Here is a 23,021-nt window from a genome sequence, read left to right as displayed (position 1 = left end):
CTCTGTTTCCAATTTAACAGAGGTAGGAAAAATTCCTTCCTGGTCTCAAAAAATTATAAATTTGGCCCTGAATGGGAATACAGTGATATCTGGGTTTTGGTTCTGCAGTCCTATTGTCTTTTGTGTGATGTTAGTGCTTAATAACAACATCATGCCTAATTTCTGTTGGGCATGTAAACCAATGGGGGGGGAGCAGTCTACCGTGACTGGGGGGAGAGTTGGCTTTTGACTAGAGGCAGGGGCAGAAGAGACCAGTTAAACCTGTGTATAGATTAGGTGGGGAGGGTAGCCTTGTTGATAGACAAGACAGGTTTACTTTTATCCCTTTCACATCTGAAAATGCTGGGTTGCACCTGGTATTTGGACATGGGTCTGTCCCAGCAGCGACCTGGAATTTGCAATGTAAAGTCCCCTACAGTGACCCGGCAATAAGCCAGGTTACTGATGTCATTGGGGGGTGGGGGAGGAGGCAGCGCTTGAAGATAACGCTGCCTCCTCCATGGTGTGAGCTTGACTTGGCTTACTCGTTCACAATGCACAGCAACCCTCTATTAACCCTTCTTTTAACCCAGGTTGGAATGCTGGTTTGCTGGACCTGGGTATTTTCAGAAGGCCCTTTTACACCGCACATTGACCCAGGCTGTTTGTGTGCAATGTGAAAGGGGTATTAGTTTCACTTACACAATAGGCTAAATTGCCTGATTACAACAATATTACAACAGACTTTGCACAGATAAAGAACACTGGTTGAGTTCCATTATGCAAGTGTATTTCCCCAAATGCTTGTGGACTGTATATAATTATGTACATACAGCAACTTGTTCCACAGTAATAAGGATGATCTCTACTGTGGCTAAAGGGTGAATCAACCTTGCAGTGGCTGTGTAAATAAAACCTTCTAGATGGCCAAATGCAAGACGTAAATAACTTTGAAAATAAAATAATTTCAAAATTGTATTAAAACCTAAATAAAAAAGGGTCCTTAATAGTTTTATTAAGCTAACATGGGCACTGTGTGGTCAGATATTTGAGCCAAATTGGTATTAAACATGACTGTGGCAGGATTACCTTATCTCCCTTTCCTGAGGTAACATTTCCTTGTTAGGCCAATAATCTGTTGGAATATTCTTCTAATTCAGAGTTGATTGCACAGCACATTTTGTTTTCTTCAAATGAACAAAACCATATTTCACTGCATTTGGGGCAGATGTAACAAGTGCAAAGAGAGTTCAATTTGGCTAATGTGTGTTCAAACTGAAATAAAATAGTGTAAGAATAATGCAGTCCGTATTTACCCGGCACACAAACAAAATAACCCTAAAATCTCCAATCCTGCCCGTGGCCCACCCCAAGTCCTTGATGCATTCTTCAGAAGAGCAGGGGAGTCGAGTGTTGTGAACGAGGAGGTGTACATGTAAAATTGATTTTCAAATTAAGAAATTGTTTCTCTAGTTTGTTTTTATCCCTAAACCAGTATGACACCCATGGGTTTTCATAATTGTAAAGGATGTTATGTTAAAAAAGATGGGAGGAATCCCCACATTACCCGGTGGTCTTTTCACCGCTCAGTCTTGCCCAAGAACACTTCTTGTACTCCACATAATCCTATCGTTCAGTCCTCTAGGACATACTGTATCTAGCTTATGAATCCACATTGCTTCTAATTTCAACAGCTTCTTGGTGACCGGAACAAGAAGCAGTTGAAAGGATTATGTGGAGTACATTGATGTAAAGAGGTGCATACAAACACTGCGACATCAGATTGGTTAACTGTACTTTTATTCTGATACAACATTTTATTCTAGGTACATTGCGATGATGTACTTATTTTTATGTATATGTATTTTAAATTTATGTGTATGTTTTTATTTGTATGTACTTGATGTTTTTTTATGTATATTTTCCTGTGCAACCGCGGGTTCCCTGCAGGCTAACACATGCCCCCCCGCCCCGGCTCGCTGCTTTGTGTACCCTGTTGCGTAGCAACAATCAGCTGGAAGTCGGCGCTGATGTCATCTCATGCCGCCGCTCCAGCTGGGTGCAAATCAGTGATCGGAGGCGTGGAGGACAATGAATGCAGGTGGGAACTCAGGTACATAAGGTGAGCTGGTAACAGTTTCTTGTTGTGTGTATTTCTCTTCCTGACGGCGGTGCAAACAGCCTCGAAACGTTAAAGGTAATAAAAACCACCTTTACAAGTCTTCCAGTGCCGTGCTTGGTTCCTTCCTGATGTGGGGATCCTAATAAATATATATATAACAAATTTCCAGAGGATGGCCGGCACTCCAAACAGCTGTAATGTAGGACCGGGTGCCCTCCCAAAGGGAGAGAGAGACAAGCTCGCTCCAATATACCAGTACAACGCGGGTGGCACTCCAGGAATAAAGACAACAGAACGAGATCAAGTTTCCAACGTTTCAAATGTTATTACAACATTTTTCATCCTGATGAAAAATGTTGTAATAACATTTGAAACGTTGGAAACTTGATCTCGTTCTGTTGTCTTTATTCCTGGAGTGCCACCCGCGTCGTACTGGTGTGTGTGTGTGTGTGTGTGTGTGTATATATATATATATATATATATATATATATATATATATATATATATATATATATATATATATATATATATATATATATATAATCAAAGAAGCAGACAGCGTGCAGTAACACTTCACCTTCACAAAGGGGTACCTTATGCCCTGAAACGTTGGTATGCTATTTTTGCACTAATACACGTTTTTGAAAATTCCCAGAGTGCCGCTGTCTGCTTCTTTGCCTACTCCTGCACAACTGTTCCGGAAGGCACCTGGGTCCCTGACCAGCTAGGGGAGTGCCAGGTCAACACACACCTTGCGATATATATATATATATATTCTCCAAATGCCAAAGAAGTGTCCGTGTACTTCAGTGATGTGGGGGACACATGGTATCCCCAGCCATTCCCTGGTTCTTCAGAGCCCAGAAAAGCACCTCACCTTGAATAGCAGCAGCCAAAGCATGAGTGAGCCCCAGGCATGGGGGAAACTGGTGGCCCCATTCGGTGACTAGAGCAGCTGCTCTCTATGTGGCACATAAGGGAGGCCCATCAAGATCAAACATAGCGGCACTGCAGACGAATTCTGGGCACGCACAGGGGGGAGACTGTTGGCCGCTCTGACTACTGCCGCGGCACATAAGGGAAGCACCACCAGAAAAAAATATTGGCGCAGACGAGCATGGGGCACGACAGAGAGACTAGCGGTTGTTAGATGGTTCAAGGCAGCGGCAACTCTCTGAATCCGCCACTGCTCTGAGACTACACAGGGCAGAGCGGAAGAAGCAATTCCACATCCCATGCTGCCGCCCGTCCCCTCCCAGTCTCCCAGTAATGCTCTGCGGTAGGCCCGTTGCGCTAACATTTATCGCGTACGAACGGTGGTGGGTGCGCTGTGGCTATGGGGCTATTATGACACATAATGGTTTGACCCTGCTTATTACTGTGGGAAAGTATGTTCAGGCTTCACTATATACAGTACACAAATTTTGGGATATTACAGATGTATACTGGAAATAACTAGTTTTCTTACTCTGTATATAGGGCCTGATTCTGGTTCACACACAAAACAAATTCTCTCTCTAAGGGCGGGATGTACTAACGGGAAAATGCGGTAAAACACCCGTTTTACCGCATTTTCCTATGTATCAATACCCATCCGCCCCGTTTTCGCAAGGGAGGGTATCGCCACCCTCTTCTGGGTGGCGATACCCTATAGAAGCCTATGGGCTTCTTTCGCCGTCCGCCGTCCGCGCGCCCACCCCCTCCCGTCCTCCTTTAACCTCCTCCTCCCCCTGGTGTCACAGCCGGCAGGACATCCGGCTTCAGAGGGGAGGAGGAGACACAGGGGGACGCTGGCAGCCGCCGGGAGGTGACGGATACCCCCGCAGCCCACATCACAGGTATCGCGGGGGTCTCCGTTACCGCAGCCCGATGCTGGCCGTATATGTTAGTACATATGCGGTAGCATCGCGGCGGCTGCCGTGCAAAGGGCGGAGATGTATGTTGATACATCCCGCCCTAATGGACAAAACAAAACCAAGTGCACTGCAGAGAATTAGATTTGGGTGGGGTTTGTGCTTCAAACTACTTCTATCTTGCAGTGTAAAAGTAAAGCAACCAGTATTGAGCTCGGTAATATTTTGAATACATTTTCTTTTCTATGATATTTGTATCTCTTTAGTGATTGTTGCATGATAACGTTCTTTGGTGAGTTATCCTGATGTAATATCTTCATTCATGCAATCCATAAGGGAACATGACATTAAGACAACTGCTACTGTGAGGGTTATTTTACACTCCGCAAGTCACATGTGATCTGAGAGATATTACTCATTTATTTAGTGGTGTTTGTCCAAGTGAGGCAAGCAATAGTAAAAACCTGTTTTAATTCCTGTTTCCGACATCATTTCTCCCTTTTTTTTTTTGAATTACAACAATAGCTATTCTGAGTGTGCCACGGAAACCCAATATATGTACAGCATTCTCTTTATTATGAAATAAGATCTTTAAATATTATATGGCATTGGGACATTATTGATCATGAACGAAGTACATAAACACAGTGGAATGATTTTCTTCTCCTATTTATAGATTGACCCTTAGGGCAATTTCACACACTCCGGCTAAGGCCGGGCGGCGAAACCCTGCACGGCCAAGAAGCCATGCTGCACACAGAAGTTTACAATGGTGGGGATCTCCACAGCCCGGCAGTCATCCCTTCCAGTGGTGAAATCGAGATGGCCACAGCCCGTGGCCATCCCGTGTCATGTCCATTATTAACTTCTGTGTACAGCACGGCTTTTGTCTTTGCAAGGTTTCGCTGCCCGGCAGCTGCCGGTGTGTGTGAAAGGGGCCTTATGCTCCTGCTTGAAAGCAGTGAGTTGTTTTTATTTACCAGTACAAATATTTTCATTATGTAGCAGACTATATACAAAGGAATGGATGGTAGTGGCTTTGTAAAGCTGCACCAGTGCTATCTGATATTGGCCCAGGTACTGATAAGAGTGGGAGGGGGCACTAGGGGAATGGATGGTTTGCTTGGTATTACTCCCCACAGAGGTGATTGGGGAGCAGTGGGGGCTGTGCAGAAGCTGGAAGGGCATGGCTGCAGGAGGATGGTGAATAGAAGACAGAGTGCAATAGGGTACAGGCTGGGAACCCTCCAAGCTCTCTCAGCCACTGGTGGTGATGATGCTGTTTCTTGGCCCCTGGTCGGCTGGTCATCATAAGAGAATGAACAGCACCACTGGCTATCACTGGAACAATGAAGGGGCTTTCTTTCAGGACCTTGTTTACACAGATGAAAAGAATCACCATTATCGGATGGCAGTGTCTAACACTTTGACAAGCTTGGTGGTCATTACTTTTTCCCAAACTTTTATTATATTAATAGCTTCCTGGGAAGACTATTTGTTTTTCAAAAAGAAAGCATTAAGCTTGGTACACACAGAGCAATATGATCGCTGAGCAATATAGGCTTAATATTGCTCAGCGATCATATTGCTAAGTGTCCTGATCTCGCCAGCGATCATAGATGGTCTCTGAAAAAAACAAGACACACTGCCTAGGGCAGCTGCTGGTCACGGGAGCATGCTCCGGTGACGAACCCAGGGCTGGTCGCAGGAGCCTGCTCCCTGGAACAGTCAGCCCGTACACAATGGATATGGTCGCTTAGCGACCATATCTCTGGCGATTTTATGGCTGAAATTACCCCATGTGTATAGGGCTTGAGACTACTTTGCTGGTCACACAAGTCAGGAAGACCCAATAACTTATTACCCGATATTACTGATAGATTTCATACCTTTGAGATGAAAGGGAATTCTTTACAGTTAACAGAAGACTAAATTAAAATGACCGGTTACTCTTGGGTCATTATTTTCTCCAACCATTCCAGAAATCATGAAGCCATATCTTAGTTGTGTGTTAGCCTACTATAAATATGTGTATACACCAAACATTTTGTAACATTTTTAAGTAATAATAATTAATATAAGCCTTTAAAAAAAACAAAAAAAAACTAAATGCTGGAAATCCTCTCAGTCAGATAGTAAATTTGATGCAAAAGGAATAAAAAAAACAAAACAACCACAATTTTAGCTAATGCACAGATTTGTGTAATGTACAGTACTAGAGGTTCCCCAACATGGTTCTCAAAGTTTTAAGTATACCTATGGCTCAGCACAGATGGTTAATCAGATTGACTGAGGTACTACTTAAGTCACCTGTGTCCCAGCATACATATATTTAAACCGTGGACTGTTATGGTGCCTTGAGGACCGCGTTTGGGAACGTCTGGTGTATACATAACTTATGCTGCCACTATCCATGTCTAAGTAGGACATATTTCAGTCCGATAGAGCACCCCTAATCATTCTTAAACAAGTTGGCTGCCATGCTTCATAGGTATTATGCAAACCTGGTTAGAGAGGTTAGTGGATTGAATGAGAGTAGGTCCTTTCACTCCATGAACTGGAATGGGGTCACATGGCACACCATCATTTGTGAGTCGCAGTGCACTCAAAGACCCATTTCTGTTCATAGCCTTTAATAGAAATTCTATTTTGGAATTATTTCCATTCTTCGCTTAAATTCTTGACTATCCTGCTGTCCCCCTTGGCCCTAGTCACCACATATCTATTTGCATTTCATACCATATTTGCCTCATATTGAAGTGGGCAGGATGGGAATCATGAAGATGGTATTCTAAGCTTCCATTGTCATGGCTCTATCCGTGCGCATGATACTGCAATTCACGACATTGCACAGTAGCCAGCAGCGCCATATTGTCATCCACCAGGCCTGCCTCCATTTTTTTTTGCATAATGTGGCTTTTTCTAATAAATTAATTGGTACCTTGTTAACAAAAGATTTGGGTTCAGAATGGTCTTTTTTTTTTTGGCCCTTAGAGCTTATTGCCTGTCAGAAAGGACAGAAGAACATGCTGCCTCCATATGAGATATTCTTCTGTTTTGGAGAAGAATGGCCAGACAAAAAACCAAGAGAGAAAAAACTCATCACTGTACAGGTACTGATTATATTGTAAGATTCATGAGCATGTGTTTCATTTGTCTCCATTGCCATACCTAATCAATTTTAATTTATATTTGTTTTATTGTGTTTGACTTCTACCAATTGTTATTGGGTCCTATACCATGTTTTTACTTTTTAATTGTTGAAATTCTAGGTCATTCCTGTGGCTGCTCGCTTGCTATCAGAAATCTTCACAGGGGAATCCTCCTGGTCAGCTGATAGTATAAAACTTCAGATCTCGCATCCAGACTTAAAGGACAAGATGGTAGAACAGTTTAAGGAACTTCATCAACTCTGGCAAAGCCAGCAGGCACAGCCAATGGTCGCAGAGAGAGGAGGACCAAATCCTGGGGATGACCTAGGCTCTGGACCATGGCCCATGCATACAGGAAACATGCAGTAATCTTAGTATGCTGATTTGGACACGGATACATGTACAGATAATGATTTATAACTTATAGTATTTGGTGTAACCATGGAGTATACTAAATATGAACCACAAACTATTTTTGATGAACTTAATCACAAGTGACTGTTGACTTTCTTGTGTTCAGGTTGATTTTGGACAACTTCACTGGTTTAAGTAGTTTTATTTGATTTTTAATACGGCATCGACAAATTTCCTATTTTCCAAGCTAGAATTGAACAATTAAAGGGTGCTTCGACTGCAGAACATCTCAGGAATATAAATCTTACATATCGTGTTTTAGAATTATTCACATAAAAGTAAATCTTTGTGAACAGAGCAAATAAGTACAGAGGTGTGTATACTATGTCGATTGTCCCCCTGGCTTGCATGATCTGTTCATGTAGAATGGAATGGTTTTTTTTTGGGGGGGGGGGGGGGGGGGGGGTTTCATATACCCTGTGCTACTGTTACTATTACCACTGAAATATCTTTTAGTATGCTGCAGTAATTCTAAGCTACATTCTAGAGTTGCGTGTATGTGTTTAAAACTGAAGAGGAACAGATTATTTGCTTTGGGCTACTGTTTCTTGTTTCACTTCTGTATTTTGGCTCGAAATTGGTAATTTCCGAGGAATGAATTTCATCTTGCATCAAAATGCAAAATAAATCATATTTGTAAGAGGAATTTATCTTATTAAATGTTAAGGAAAAAACATAAACTTGCTTTTTAATTAGTGCGCACTTCCGTGTTTTATTCTGCTAAAGTAAAATAAAACCTCTTCCATAAACCATAATGCTGGCCAAGTAATGGCTTTCTGTCGCATACATTAACTTCTTGCAGTCCTAGTAGCCTTCTGTGATGCTCCCAACATGAATGTGCCCATATTCTCTGCTATTCGTATATTTACTTAAGTATAGCATCCAGATGAAGCGGCGCTCCTCTATACGGCAATGGATGCGTGAGCATATGAGAGGCGCGCGCGCGCCTTAGGGGTCGCTCAGGTACACCAGCACTACAGATGAGCACAGCTTCATCTGTACTTGTCTACTTTAAATGAGGCGTTTCAGGGAAATTGTGGCGGTGGCACCTAGAAGCATGGACATACTGGCTGTATTTGGCCGCCCTGTGATCTAAACTATCTAATCAAAATATGAAAAAAGTGTTGAAACAAACTGAAAAACAGGTAAAAATGCTATGCACTGTATTAGTGTTCTATAGAATTCCATTCTGTCCTAAATGACTGTTATAAAAAATGGTTATCAAATATTTTCACTATGGGATTCAATCAATTTCTTCTATACAGTCTGCTAGCTATATTTATATTGACACTGTAGCAAGGTGAGATAGGTAATTCTGAGGCATTTACAGATCACTTCGATCTGCTACTTTTTAATAGTAGCGTGCTAGACTTTCCTTTTTTTATCTCAGGGATCAAAAGTGAGAAAATAATTCTATCGCCAAGAATAATTGATTCGATCTCTCTCATAAATGTTATATTGCCATTTTACTCCTCTATTATGTGTATCAGAGCATGTATTAATGTGAAAGGTAGTTTCTCTCTGTCGCACAGACTAATCTGACAATCACAGGTCTCTATTTGTGTGTCAGGGCATATATTAATATACTAGTCACCACACTACTCTATCACTTGTAATTTATCTCTGAATATTTATTACCTTGCTACTGGCGACAAAAATATTTCATAATACAGCAGGAATCACACTCCTATTATTCTGGGTTGTGTGCACTCTATTGTAGATTTTAATTTCTTTAGAATTGTACTCTAATTCAGTCAGCAACACATTGGAATTGGTGTGTATCATGTATTGCTACAATGTAAGAGAATAGCTAAATTTAAATAGAATTGTATCTATGCATAGTGAAATCACTTGTTCACAGGTTGTCAATACACCCGCATTAGTTTTTTTCTCACATAACAAATTCACCTTCCTATCTATATTCAGTTAAATGTGTAACAACAATATGGTATTATAATATGAGGACACTAAAGATGTATTTAAATGTGTATTGTTTCAAGACGGTAAATAGTGCAACTTCTGCTTTCCTTTTTTTTACAGTTGTTACTATAGATCAACGCACATATGAAGGTATATACAGAGTTATCACATGTGTTACTACTTTTTTATCCACATTGGTTACTGCTCATATAGGGAAGTATATATGCTCTATAAAAAAAAAAAAAAAAAAAAATCTCAGCAATGGGACTAGGAATTCACCAGGAGACTGATTATTAATTTGATACCAAACCCTTGTATATCTGTGTGGGACTATCCAGTGGGAGGGACCAGCCAAGTTGAAGCAGATTAATAAAGACACTAGGGGGAGATGGGGCATAGAAGAGAGGAGGGCAAAACTACAGAGAGGCAGGATGTAGCAGAAGGCAGGAGGAACAGAAGTAGGCAAAAGGCAAGAGATAGCAGAGGAGCAGCACAGACGGTGAAATGGTTAGCATTACTGCCTCACGGCACTGAGGTCATGGGTTACATTCCCACCATGGTGTAGAGTTTGTATATTTTCCCCGTGCTTGCGTGGGTTTCCTCCAGGTACACCGAGAGACAGGTCCAATCATTCCACCAGCCTTTAACAAGGTGACCTGGGCATGTTAAGCCCCCAAAATCTGACAATAAAACGGATAATAATATTTTCAGAATCTCAGCAGTAAAATGTTATAACTTATATATAAATAAGAGTTCCAAGGGGGGTACTCAATGTCAGGGGCACGGCTGTTGAGAAAGCTCGACAGCCGTGCCCCTGTCCCGTTCTCGCTTTGCTCGACTTGAGCTCGGTGGTCGGGATTCAATGTCCCGGCTGCCGAGCGGCGAGAAAGGGGCATGGCCGCGAGTTGAGGGCGGAAATAGACGAGCTCCGGCCGGGAGCTCGCCTATTTCCGGCTTTTCTCGGCAGAACGAGCCCGACGGCTTGTGATGTCAGGCTCGTTCTGCGGAGAACCCCTGTTCAATGCTGTTGGAGAAGACAACATTGATTAGGGCCCCGTCAGGAGATGGCTGCGGGAGGACGACAAACATTGAATACCCCCTGATTGGTGAGTGCTGCTGCGCGCTCCCGCTACATCGCCGGGAAAGCCGTTCATCTGCTGGTTATACCAACAGATGAGCTGCTTTCAGGACGGCTTTGCATAGCTTTGCGCTATGCAAAGCCGTCCTCCCCCCTCCGTCGGCACCGGGCAGGGGGAAAGCCACTCAGTGTATATGCACTGAGCGTATATATGCATATGAATACCCTTTCAGCTTGGTGCATCAGAGAAAATGACTTTACCCCAGTCCAGAGTAATAAAATCTCTGTATCTTTCACAAAATATTAGTCTGTCCCTGGTGTTTTTATTTGAAAGCAGCTTATTTGCTGCCCTTCTTGATACCAGGCCATCCTCCAAAAGTCTTTGCCTCACTGAGCATGCGGATTTACTCACACCAGCCATTCCTGAGCAAGCTCTGCACTGGCGTTTGCTGGACATTCTTGGGCACCCTGAAGCCTTCACAACTATTAAACAACTCTGCTTGAAGTTCTCGATCAAATAAATGGTTTATTGTGGTACAACCTTATGAGCAGCAATACCCTGGCCCGTGAAGGTCTTTTGTTCAAAGAAAGGACCATGTGTTTTCTTGCATGTAACCATAGATGGAAAGGGTTTTTAATTCCGCACAGCGTGCTCCTTTTGTTCGTCTTCCTATGAGTTGTTTTCAAATTCTTTACCATATTATCAATATGTTTATTTTAAATCCGTATATTCCTAGAACAGTGGTGCTACCCTTCTCCTATGTAATAATTTAACAGAAAAAAAGAGAAAGGACGGTAAAATTCTGGATGCACTCAGAAAATGGCTCAAGAAGACGTCCAACTGATATTTCATTTTGTTAAAAAAAAGAACTTGTTTGATTTAAAGAGGTGTGCTATTCACACCCTCGTAAATAAGACAATATTAAAGATGTGCAGAAAAGTTAGAAAGTGTGATTAAAAAGAATTGGGATGTGGAAACTTTTATGAGAAGTTATTTAGCATGCATTTTTCTGTTGATTAATCCTCTATTGCAGGGGTTCCCAATCTTTTTCTAATCACAGCACCCTAGAGTATCAGAATTTTTCCAAGGCACCCCTAGGCCCCAAAAAATATATATCAAATTAAGTAGATTGTGTTTATATGTGTCAGTTATGTGGTTAAGGGCAGGATTTGGTTCTGATTGTATGATTTTATGAATGGCAGCCACCAGCACTGGTTTTGTCCAGAAATAATTGATAATAAATAATTTGAATTGGTCCTGGACAACAAACCCGAGGCACCCCAGGGAGCCTAGGCGCACAGTTTTGGAACCACTGCTCTATTGTATTAAATAGGATATCTTTCCTGGGTGGGCAAATACTTAATAACTTCCTTTGTCATTTAGTCATTAAATAGTGTTGCAACCACTACGGTTTCTCATGTGTGACAATTATTTCACTTTGGTTCTCCAGTGTTTAAATTGATACACTGTGTCAAAGTTGTAACTTTTTAGCAGTCCGCAAAAATGATTATATGTGTACTGTCTCCCTATATTGGCTAAAGACAGTAAATTGCACGTTGTTTGTTCATTTAATTACAAGATATAACTAGGACAGCGGCAAAAGCTGCATTCACATATTAGGGCGGCAGCATGAGGCAATAAACGCTTAAAGCTCCTTTAACAGGACAAACACAGAGCAACATTTTTAATGTTAATGAACTTTATATGAAGTGTGATGTGATGAAACTGCTTTAATATATGCATGATAGATGAGCCTGAGCAGATGAACAGCGGCTAAATCATATCAGCGTTAGTGGTGAGAGCACTCCAGCGGCACGAGGCAGGAGACGCAGAGTGCAGTGGGGCTATAGCGAATATCACATTTATTGAACCATACATACCAATTTGATATGGGGATGCCAGTCACAGTGGAAACACTGTGAAATAGACAGTGCTAAAATACCGGCACTGTGAATCTGTTGTGAAAGCCGCAGGCATTACACGGCATCAGGCTGAAAATATCTATGCACATGTACAACCATAAAGACATATAATACTGTGTGACCCAGCTGATATTAAGCTATAAAGCTACATTCTAATCTTAGGGTGAACGGTATGAATACCCTGTCTATGTGAGTGTAACTATGCAATCTAAAAAATAAAATCGCTCAAAAACACCCAATATAGTGGCAATATTGTGGAGCCAATAGGGTGAAATACTGTCTTCACTAAATCACATTTAACATCCCAGAAGAATATACAAAAATATTATATAGCGTAATGTGCTAGATATTATAAGTGTATAAAAGATTGGGCACACATTAAAATTCATAGATATTTCATCACAAAAATCTGAAGAATCATATTACTCTGAACCACACACTGTCTATAAGGATGTGACAATCGCAGCTACAAGAGTGACAAGTCCTAGTTATATCTTGTAATTAAATGAACAAACAACGTGCAATTTACTGTCTTTAGCCAATATTGGAAGACAGTACTTAATAATTTTTGCAGACTGCTAAAAAGTTAAAACTTTGACACAGTGTATCAATTTAAACACTGGATGAATAAAGAGAAACGAAGTGAAATAATTGCAACACATGAGAAACAGTAGTGGTTGTAACACTATTTAATGACTAAAGGACAATAAAAGGAAGTTATTATGATATCTTTCCTGGGTGGGCAAATACTATTTAATACAATAGAGCAGTGGTTCCCAAACTGTGCGCCAAGGCTCCCTGGGGTGCCTCGGGACACTTGCAGGGGTGCCTCGAGTTGGTCGTCCAGGACAAATTAAAATTATTTATGATCAATTATTTCTGGACAAAACCAGTGCTGGTGGCTGCCAATCATAAAATGTGATCAATCAGAACTAAATCCTGCCCTCTACCACATAACTGAACCTAAGAAGCACATATATACACAATCTACTTCATGTGATCTATATTTTCGGGTGCCTTGGAAAAATTCTGATACTCTAGGGTGCCGTGATTAGAAAAAGATTGGGAACCCCTGCAATAGAGGATTAATCAACAGAACAATGCATGCTTAATAACTTCTCATAAGAGTTTCCACATCCCAATTCTTTTTAATCACCCTTTCTAACTTTTCTGCACATCTTTAATATTGTCTTATTTAGGTGGGTGTGAATAGCACACCTCTTTAAATCAAACAAATAAGATCTAGTTAAGAAAATGTGAAATATCAGTTGGATGTCTTCTTGAGCCGTTGTGAAATATCAGTTGGATGTCTTCTTGAGCCGTTTTCTGAGTGCACCCAGAATTTCTCTATCCTTTTTTTTTTTCCCTGTTGTGAATGTAACCATGGATAACAGATGAAGAACAATTATTTCAAGCACCACCATACATTTAAAGATTCCAATCTGTTATTCTAACTCAATCAACATTGACAGAGATAGCCAAAATTGTCCTCATCAACACACTCACCTGTGTTAACCACGTTGATGATACGCCCGCCCGGAAATTTTCTGGGCATTCCCCCCGCCACTGAGCACTCACCCAGAAGTTTGGGCTGCTCGATAGCACTCGGTCATCTGAACACTTGGACACGCCCAACCCCCCAAACTTTCCAGAGTGACCGCTGCTGCTTCTGGCAACAGCACTACCTGCTAAAGGTAGTGGCTGAAGCTTGAGTGGTGGGTTTTCCTGGGGCAGAACAAAACGGCCCTGCTAGGTTTGTCCTGCCCCAGAAAAACCCACCACTCAAGGAGTTAATGAGGGAATCACTTACATTTCAGATGTTGCTTTTGTGGATGAAATGAAGCATCAATATTGGTTTAGAGTATAAATTAATTGTCATGGCAAAGAGGAACGTTGTAATTCATGTGATCCTTCCTGACATTTTGTAGTCTATGCAAATTGGCAACAGAAAAACTGATGCACAATACTGTGTGAAAACTAATGTGTGTCATACTCAAAACTTTTGGCCATTGCTGTACAATGGGGCAAAATAAATGACATTATATGGCATTATTCTAGGTTCCATCAGAACCAATATCTCATCGCATGCCATACAATAATGGCATGCGATGTGAGCGCTCAGGAGTTCAGGCACCTGAGTTCTCCCGAGCCACCGCGAACATCCCCAAGCCTGGTGGTTACTCTGGAGGGGGTGGGTCTCTACGTTCTGTGGTGGGTTCTGTGGTGGGTTTTGCTAGAGCCGTACAAATCTGCCCTGGTAGGTTTGTCCTGCTCCAACAAAAACCACCACTCAAGGGGTTAAAAATGACTAATTGTTACATTGTAAGAATAAGTGATACCTACAGCACAAAGTACTTTAAAAAAAAAAAAAAAAATAGGAATAGGATAAGCGCAGTGTACACATTTGATTTTGACGATATAGTACAGATTTGTACTATATATAAAGTCTTACCTGTACAGTCTTCTATTTGACTTCATGCATTGGGATCGAATGCGACTAAAAACCTTTTGAGGACTATTCGATTTTGACGATAGTCAAAATTGAATCGAAAGTTAGTCAGAATTGCACCGTGTGTAGAGGGCATAATTGCGATGTGGTTGGAGGTGCAGCTATGTTAGGTATTTTGTACACGAGCAGTACAGGTCTGTGACGCTGGATTCAGATTGTCAGCACATGGCCGGTGAATGGCAGTCTTATGCCATTTGGGGATGATAACAGCCTCAGTTTCCCAAAATAGAGTTGTTGCCATCATTGTGGGCGAATGATGATCCTCATTCGAAGATGTAGATTTCCCTGGCCTCTGATCTGCAGATGGTTACATATGCTGTAATCTAGGCAATCGCTTGGATCAATAATGCAAGCAGGAGGTATGTAGTCTCCTGCTGCTTTAACATATTCATGCTTCAGTGCTGCTTACATTGAAGCAATAGCAATTCCATCCACATCTGAATCAGGCCCTTATGTTTACAGATTGGAGATAGTCTGTACTTGCAGCAGTTGTTACTAGCTGACACCGTCATGACAACCGCTACAAGGTATGCTTTCACTATCTACTGTACCTCTCTTCTGTGTTCAGGACACATCAAAGGACAGGACTGCAGCAACACTTGGGGGTACAGAACTACAAAACTCTGATCATGTGCAAAATCTTGGCATGCTGATGGATAACGGCTTGACACTTAAAATCATATCAGATATCAGCCACAATCAAATCCTCATTCTTTCATCGGACGAACATAGCCAGAATCAAACACTTAATCCCCTCTCAAGATCTGCCAAAAGTGCATTTGTATCATCTTGTTTGGATTACTCCCAGCAAAAGAACTGCACCGATTACAGCTGGTACAAAACACAGCTGCCAGGCTATTAACCAACCACCCACATTCTAGCCATATACCTCAGATTCTCGACTCCCTTCACGGGCTGCCCATAAAATGGCGAATCATTTTCAAGATCAACTTACTGAGTTTGAAAGCCCTACATGACCAAGGCCCAAGGTACCTGAAGGAGCGTCTGATTCCATACTGACCCACCAGGTTACTGCGTCCTGTATATAAAGGACTTTTAGCAGTACCAAGAATATCCTGTAATTCATCTGAGGGTCGAGCTTTTAGCCATGCGGCTCCGACTTTATGGAGTTAACTTCCCCGCACAGTTCGAGAGACCCAACTCTAGAATGCTACAAAAATAGACTCAAGACTTTCCTGTTTACGCAAGCATTTCCTGCATTCCCTTAAGTATTGTTTATGAAAAGCTTTTCTGTACTTCATTGTTTCTGTACTGTATTACATTCATTCTATTAAGCGGCCTATATAAATAAAATTATACTACACAGGTGTAAAACTGCAGACTGTCATCACAACTGGCAGTTTACAAAAAAAAAAAAAAAAGGATGTGAAACCAAGGTTATGATGCTCACAGTAATATTGGCAAAAAGAAAAGAATCCAGATATGTTGGTTCTGTAGTAATTACAATATTTATATTGAACCTAAAAATGCCTAAAATAATGAATTACATTTAGTTTTCCTTAAGCTTGCATACATTTTAGCTTGTGGACAAAAGCAAATGGTTACAATATTGGGCAGTCTCCTGATGTGTGGTGGAAAGAACATTGTATATAATACCAGTAAGGGAAATCCTACAGGTTGTTTTGTTGCACCATTATTAGCAATTCCTTTGTTAGGCTTTCACATTGATCTCTATATATGTTCCCCATAAGATTTTCTCATCAAGCTCTCACACACAGAGAAAGACAACTGTATAAAGACCTGCTCGTAACGGTCACTAAGGAAGGCTGCAGTCCTAATATCGCACATTTAACAACTGAGCATATGAGATTCATGTAAACAAAACACTTTTTTTTTTTTTTTAGAAGTTTTATTTTGCACATTTTACTTTTTTCATTTCACAGAAAGTTTAGCTGCATATTTTTCTCTGTTTGCATCCACGCAAATTTAAATTTTGCCAACCAGGGATTTTATCTGACGGCTTTCTCTTTTTTTTTTTGTACTTTTTTTTCCATTTCTTTTTTTTTAGTATTTTCTTGAATTTCTTTATTTTTATTTTAAAACGAGTCCATCAAGGAAAGCTCTAAACCCTTCTTCCCCACCTCCTTTTCCCCCGATCCCTCCCATCCCAAAATGCATATGTGGCGCCTGGGCACTCAACATTGCCTTGAGAACCCCTTCACCCCCGAGATCTAGGACAACCTGGCACTGTGGGGGGGGGATTGGGACATCAGTACACATCTTGCACTGGCTGCTCATGGAGAGCCTTACTGCTGTGGAAGAGACTTATAGCAGTAACCTTGCACCACAGCTCTGTAGGGAACACTTGCCCCGCTCAGAAGTGAAGGGGTTTAACTAAGTTTTTTTCCCAGTTTTGTTATATTATCTTCAGCACACGTTACACAGGGACGCGATCCTCAAAGCTTGCCTGGCTGCTTTTTCTCTTTTGCTCTGTGTCCCCCTTTTGGCATTGCACTCTAGGGGGGTATAGAAGCCGATCCACAATGGTTCTCTGTTTAGGAGGTGCCGTCTGACTGGGCTGGGTAACCGATCTTCACTGAGGAAGGGAAAAACAACAAAAAACAATCGTATAAAACAAGTGAATGCAAATTGTAGCAAGCCTTAAGAAAACATTAAATAGGTGCCCACACGTGGTGAGAGGTGCTATCGTTGCATTTTGTACTAGATCAAATCGCATGCGATACGCTAAAACAATGTGAGATTTGAAATAGATGCGATCTAGTACTAAAAGTACTGCCTGCACAGACTGTACTTTGCGATATGCGGGAGCGGGCACCGCACGCCATACAAACCCTACATGCGATGGGGTTTGAACTAAAAACCGTGTGTGGTTAACTTTAGTTTCAAATTAGTCCCAGAAACAACTCTAAATGCCTTGTATAACAGGGAGGTTTTGCTATTTATTGCACCTTTACTTCATTATATGGGAAACCATTGATATATGCTTATTGTCAAACCGACTATATAGTTTAAGGTTTATTGTGTGTCACTGACTACACCCAAATTATTATGCAGTTGCATAAAACAAATTACGGTTCAGAATTGTATGCAAATATAATTTAGAAAATTATATTTTAAAAGAAAGGTGTTTTTTTTTTTATTATTTCCTTTTTTTTTTATGTAGCTAAATTAGAGCATTTATATGTTCTAAATGAGCATCAATACATAGAACACAGCAATAACACTGAATATTACCCAAAATCTCCACCATAAAATGACCCTATGTAGGGCTTGTAGACCATATGTAGAAACCTGGCTGTCAGAAGCGGTCTTCCGATGTTCAGGATCAGGACCCCTTACGGCCTAAACCTAAATGACCCTGACCCCACCTCCCCCCAGCCTAATCCTAGCCTTTCCCACCATACAGATTGAGCTGGCTCCACCTTTGCAGTGGATAGTGATTGGAGACACTGCCCTGCCGCCGTGATACTGGGACATGGGTATGTCCCAGTCTCCATCGCCGGCGCTCGCTGGCCAAAGATGGAGCTGGCTCCATCTGTACTTACAATCTTGTGCAGACAGCCATCCCTCTGGCCCCCGATATCTACCGCAGAAGAAAGTATTTCAGTGGTGAGCTGTGCCTGGTCATGGCACAGTAAATTAACTACTGATCCCTTCTGGAAGCTTGTACAATGTTCGCTAACCATCTTCTACATACCCTGCAACACTAAGGGCCATATTCAATGAGAATATTCACGGCGTGCAGCGAATCCTGTTAAGGATTCGCTGCACAGTCCCACTGCCCGCCATGTTCCGGAGCCTCGCTGTCCACCCTATTCAACGTCGCAGGGGCTCGCTGCCTCTGACGGCGAGTGTGAACCCCTGCGGCATCCCTGAGGACGGTGGCAGGCAGGGAGATGGAAGTCTCCCTGCCTGCCCCAGAACGTATGTGGGGGGGAGGTGGGCTCCCTGGGAGCCAGGCAGCACAGGCTGCCCCCAGGAGAGCCAGCAGGGGACCAGGTATTCACTGCACCCGATCGTGCATATGTAATGATCGGGTACAGTGAATATATGAATATCTAATGAGCGGCTCTCGGCTACCGGCTCCCTGCTGGCTGCTCTGTGTAAAAAAAAAATATATATATATTTTTTAAATTAAATATATATTCATGTGCTATAAGCACATGAATAAAAATAGCATGCCCCTTCACGGAATAAAATTCCTGATTTTTTTACACCAAATGTAAAACAAAAACAACAACTTTATTTTAAAAGTTTACTTTCCACTTTACCATGAAAAGATGGCGATTTACTACACGGCGACAATCACTTAGAAAGACGGCGAGAAGTGCACGTTGAATAGGGTGATTCACTTTCTGACCCCAAAAAAAATCCCCTTCCAACGCGAAAATAGCACAAATTCGCCATGAAACAGGGCGAATTATCCTCATTGAATACTGCCCTAAGGGTCCCCAGAGAGGTCAGAGCAACTGTTCGGTAGTACACTATCTAATCACAAAAAAAAGGCAGTACTTGTTACCTAGAACGGCGCCCACGATTTTGATCTTAGGCATCGCAAAGAAAAAAATTGCATCGGTCGCATCGCATGCGGCCAAAAAAAAAAATCGCATGCGATGCGACCGACGCGATTTTACATAGGGAACAATGTTAAATGGCCCACAGACCCCCAAATAGCCACCCTGAAGTGTGAAATGGCCCCCCCAATTGTTAACGCCACCCCACGATCAACGTCAACCCGAAGTGTGGCGAGCGCCGCGAGGGGCGGCGGTACACGTCGTCCGACCTTTTCATACCCCCACTATCCACGTCGGCATGGAGTTGAGAATAGAAAGCGTGGCGAGCGCAGCGAGGATACCTTCACAGGTATCCGCGTCCCCTCGCGGGCTTCACAGGTATCCGCGTCCCCTCGCCACGCTTCGGGCTCGCCACACTTTGTATTCTCAACTCCACGCCGACGTGGATAGTGGGTGTATGAAAAGGTCGGAGGACGCGTACCGCTGCGCTCGCCACGCTTCGGGTTGACGTTGATCGTGGGGTGGCGTTAACAATTGGGGGGGGGGGCATTTCACACTTCAGGGTGGCTATTTGGGGTCTGTGGGCCATTTAACATTGTTCCCTATGTGAAATCGGGTCAATTGGGCCATTTAACATTGTTCCCTATGTAAATTGCGGTAATTGCATCGGTCGCATCGCATGCGTTTTTTTTGGCCGCATGCGATGCGACCGACGCGATTTACCTTTTACCATTCATTTCTATGTGAAATCGCGGGCATCGCATCGGTCGAATTGCATGCCATTATAATGGCATGCGATGCACGCGATGGGCGCCGTTCTAGGTAACAAGTACCAAAAAGGCAAATGCTGTTGCTCTTAATAAGCAGCCAAGCACTGGTGGAGGTGGGAGGGTATAAGAAATAGTAAAGATTTTATCTGTTCAACTATTCAAGTGCCTACTCCATCTACATGCCACTATGCCCAGTCCGCAGTATACTTCCAGAGTGGAAGCTCGCTTAGTCTAACAATTCAGTATGATGCTAATAAATTACTGTAAATATGAGGTCTGCTCTGCTAGGTGCCTAAGTGTCACTTTCCATCTTATCTTCTTTACTACCACTTGTTTCTGATAGCCGCTGTACACACTGTATTTTTCCATCTTTTTGCTCTATTAAAAAGTTTGCATGCTATATACATACACTGTCTTTTGAACACTTTCCTTTGTCAATTATTAAGTAAATTGTTAACATGGAAAATTAATATATGTACATCAGTGGTGTCAACTCATGGCCCTCCAGCTGTTGTGGAACTACACATCCCAGAATGCCCTGCCACAGACTTTATGTAATGAATTGCTAAAACTGTAGCAGGGCATGCTGGGATGTGTAGTTCCACAACAGCTTGAGGCCCATGAGTTTGACACCACTGATGTACATGGACACCGTATAATTGTACTGCATCCCCTTGCATGAGCTGGCTGCGCTCGCCATGCTTTGGGAACGGTGCCTCGCTCGGCACACTATTATATTCTCCATCTATGCCCACCGGGATAGTAAAGTATGAGCAAGTCTGTTTAAAAAAAAAACCCACAGCAGGTCTCTCATACTTTTCTATTTGTTTTCAAATATCTTGCCCGCCGCTCATCAGGGATTCAGAGCAGGAAGAGTGCATTTCCTGCCCAGCACGTCCCCCACACTGGTGTGTGCCCGCTGTGCCGCACGTAACGTATTGGAAGCAATACATCGCGGGTGCTAGAAAGCACCCACAATGTACAGTCGACAGCCGCACATACGTTTAATCTTAAATGCTGTCCATCCGACCACCAACTCTGATTGGCGCATTTGATTGCATGTCATCCACATGCAAGTTGGGCAGATTTCACTCTATTTCTCACTCCGATCCGCCGCAATCAGGTGAAATTTGGCCCAAATCGCATAGTGTAGTGTATGGGAGCCCAAACTATTGGCAATGTCTAACAAGCAAATGCATATCTAACTTTTGGTGTCAACCTATTGACATGTGACTAGACATGGTCAGCTGTCTGGAATCCCCTTGTCACTATGCTTTGTAACCAATACGTCTCTCTATCCTGCTTGTTTGCCATGGTCTGCCCTTTACTTACACAAGTTTTATACCTATTTTTCTTTCATAAATAATTACATTTATCCCTAAGCAGTGATCACAAATACCCACTCTAGCATTTATTTACCCAAAAGTCAACAAGGGGGACTCGCTTTTTAAGGGTGGGTGCATGCCCTGGGATGCACTCTGCCCAGACCAGCCTGCATGTGCTTTCTATTCTATACAGATCGGGATCTGCTTCGGTTGGCTCAGTGGCGATGCGGCTGATGACTTTGCAGAGGAGCGCAACTTTTGGCCGCATCCCATGCATCGCAGAGCAGACTGAATTTCACGAGGAGAACCCAGCTTGACCAGCAGAGATAGAGCAGTCGGGAAAGGTTAGTTGTGCGCCGTGGTTGCGTGCCTTGTTGCTCCGGATTATTTGTGCCCCTGGCTGCTCCATGCCCGCAACCACCCATTATATTGATGGGACCCACAAACATTGGAGTAGGACCCCACATTAAATTGCATCTTTCATTTTTTTCTTCCGTCTAATGAGGTTCCACTTTTACTATTGTAATATTTAATATTATATAAAGCATTATACCTCATACTCCAAAAACACAATGAATCATTCTGATTCAATATTTTTATACACTAGCATCTGTCAAAGTTTTTGTAGTATTTTCATATATTTAAATGGACAATGGGATCTGAATGGCATCCATCATCACAATTCAATCTACGCAATACATTTTTAAATAATGTTGATTAAAATGGACCAGATGCCATAAAGAGTTCATGTTTTTTTTTATTTTTTTTTAAAGGCTAGGCTTTTAAGACTTACATTGTCTCCATCATATACCCCACATAACCTTAACTACTCCAGTACCCCATTTCAATTCCCTGTCATTTCATATTAACTGCTTAATCATATTTGCCTGTTCAATAGATCCATAGTACCTGATCCAGCTAAAGAAACCGCATGGGTCCACATTAAAAAAAGTGTAAGGCACAATAGATACTCACCGTGGAAGACAGGCTAGGTGGTGTAAGAGCGCAGCTATCGGAATAACCTGGTGAAATCTCTCAGAGCCCAACACACCTGTTTACATTCCTCAGCACTGCAAAACACACAGAAGTCTGTTAAAACTCCAAGCAGAGAAACTTACTGGACATTATGTACTTTAAGCAGTAGGAACGGTGATGCTATTATATGTCAAATGTGAAAATAATGCTACTGAATACTCCTAGCAGAGATGCAACAAATACAATACCCAATATGAATCAGCATGAGCAGTCATTATTTATAAAACTACATATGGTTCAATTTAGTTTGCATGTATAAAATAGCCAATAGTTAATTTTAAAATGTAGTACTTTGAGCAGTAGTGCAGTATTGTTAGTGTATTATGCTTCTGTTGTACAGATGCAGTCATCTTCAGCTCTGCTGCCCAAGAATGCATCATTTCATGTGACTTAACGTTCGTGCGCACCATGCATTCCCTATTCCCAAAGCAGACTATGGCTACAT

At 42.2% G+C, this 23,021-nt stretch overlaps 2 protein-coding genes across 4 annotated transcripts in view; one reads left to right on the top strand and one right to left on the bottom strand.

Moving 5' to 3' along the window:
- Window positions 1-7,917, top strand: part of IRF5 (interferon regulatory factor 5) — a 63,246-nt gene extending 55,329 nt beyond the window's left edge. Inside the window, exons 8-9 of the mRNA XM_083183267.1 lie at window positions 6,949-7,067; window positions 7,227-7,917. Coding sequence (XP_083039393.1) covers window positions 6,949-7,067; window positions 7,227-7,475 — 368 coding nt within the window. The 3' untranslated portion in view covers window positions 7,476-7,917. The remainder of the gene's footprint in view (window positions 1-6,948; window positions 7,068-7,226) is intronic.
- Window positions 7,918-16,798: 8,881 nt separating this feature from the next.
- TNPO3 (transportin 3) overlaps window positions 16,799-23,021 on the bottom strand; it is a 59,397-nt gene continuing 53,174 nt past the window's right edge. For all 3 annotated transcript variants that reach the window (XM_083183263.1, XM_083183265.1, XM_083183266.1), the window contains exons 22-23: window positions 22,517-22,611; window positions 16,799-17,507 (exon numbers count right to left, since the gene is read on the bottom strand). In XM_083183263.1, the coding sequence (XP_083039389.1) occupies window positions 22,551-22,611 (61 nt within the window). In that variant the 3' untranslated portion in view covers window positions 16,799-17,507; window positions 22,517-22,550. The remainder of the gene's footprint in view (window positions 17,508-22,516; window positions 22,612-23,021) is intronic.

This window comes from Crinia signifera, chromosome 4 (assembly GCF_055691185.1).
Source record: "Crinia signifera chromosome 4, ASM5569118v1, whole genome shotgun sequence".
Lineage (NCBI taxonomy): Eukaryota > Metazoa > Chordata > Amphibia > Anura > Myobatrachidae > Crinia > Crinia signifera.
Note: the sequence above shows the minus strand (reverse complement) of the source record. Positions and strands in the feature narration are given on the sequence as shown.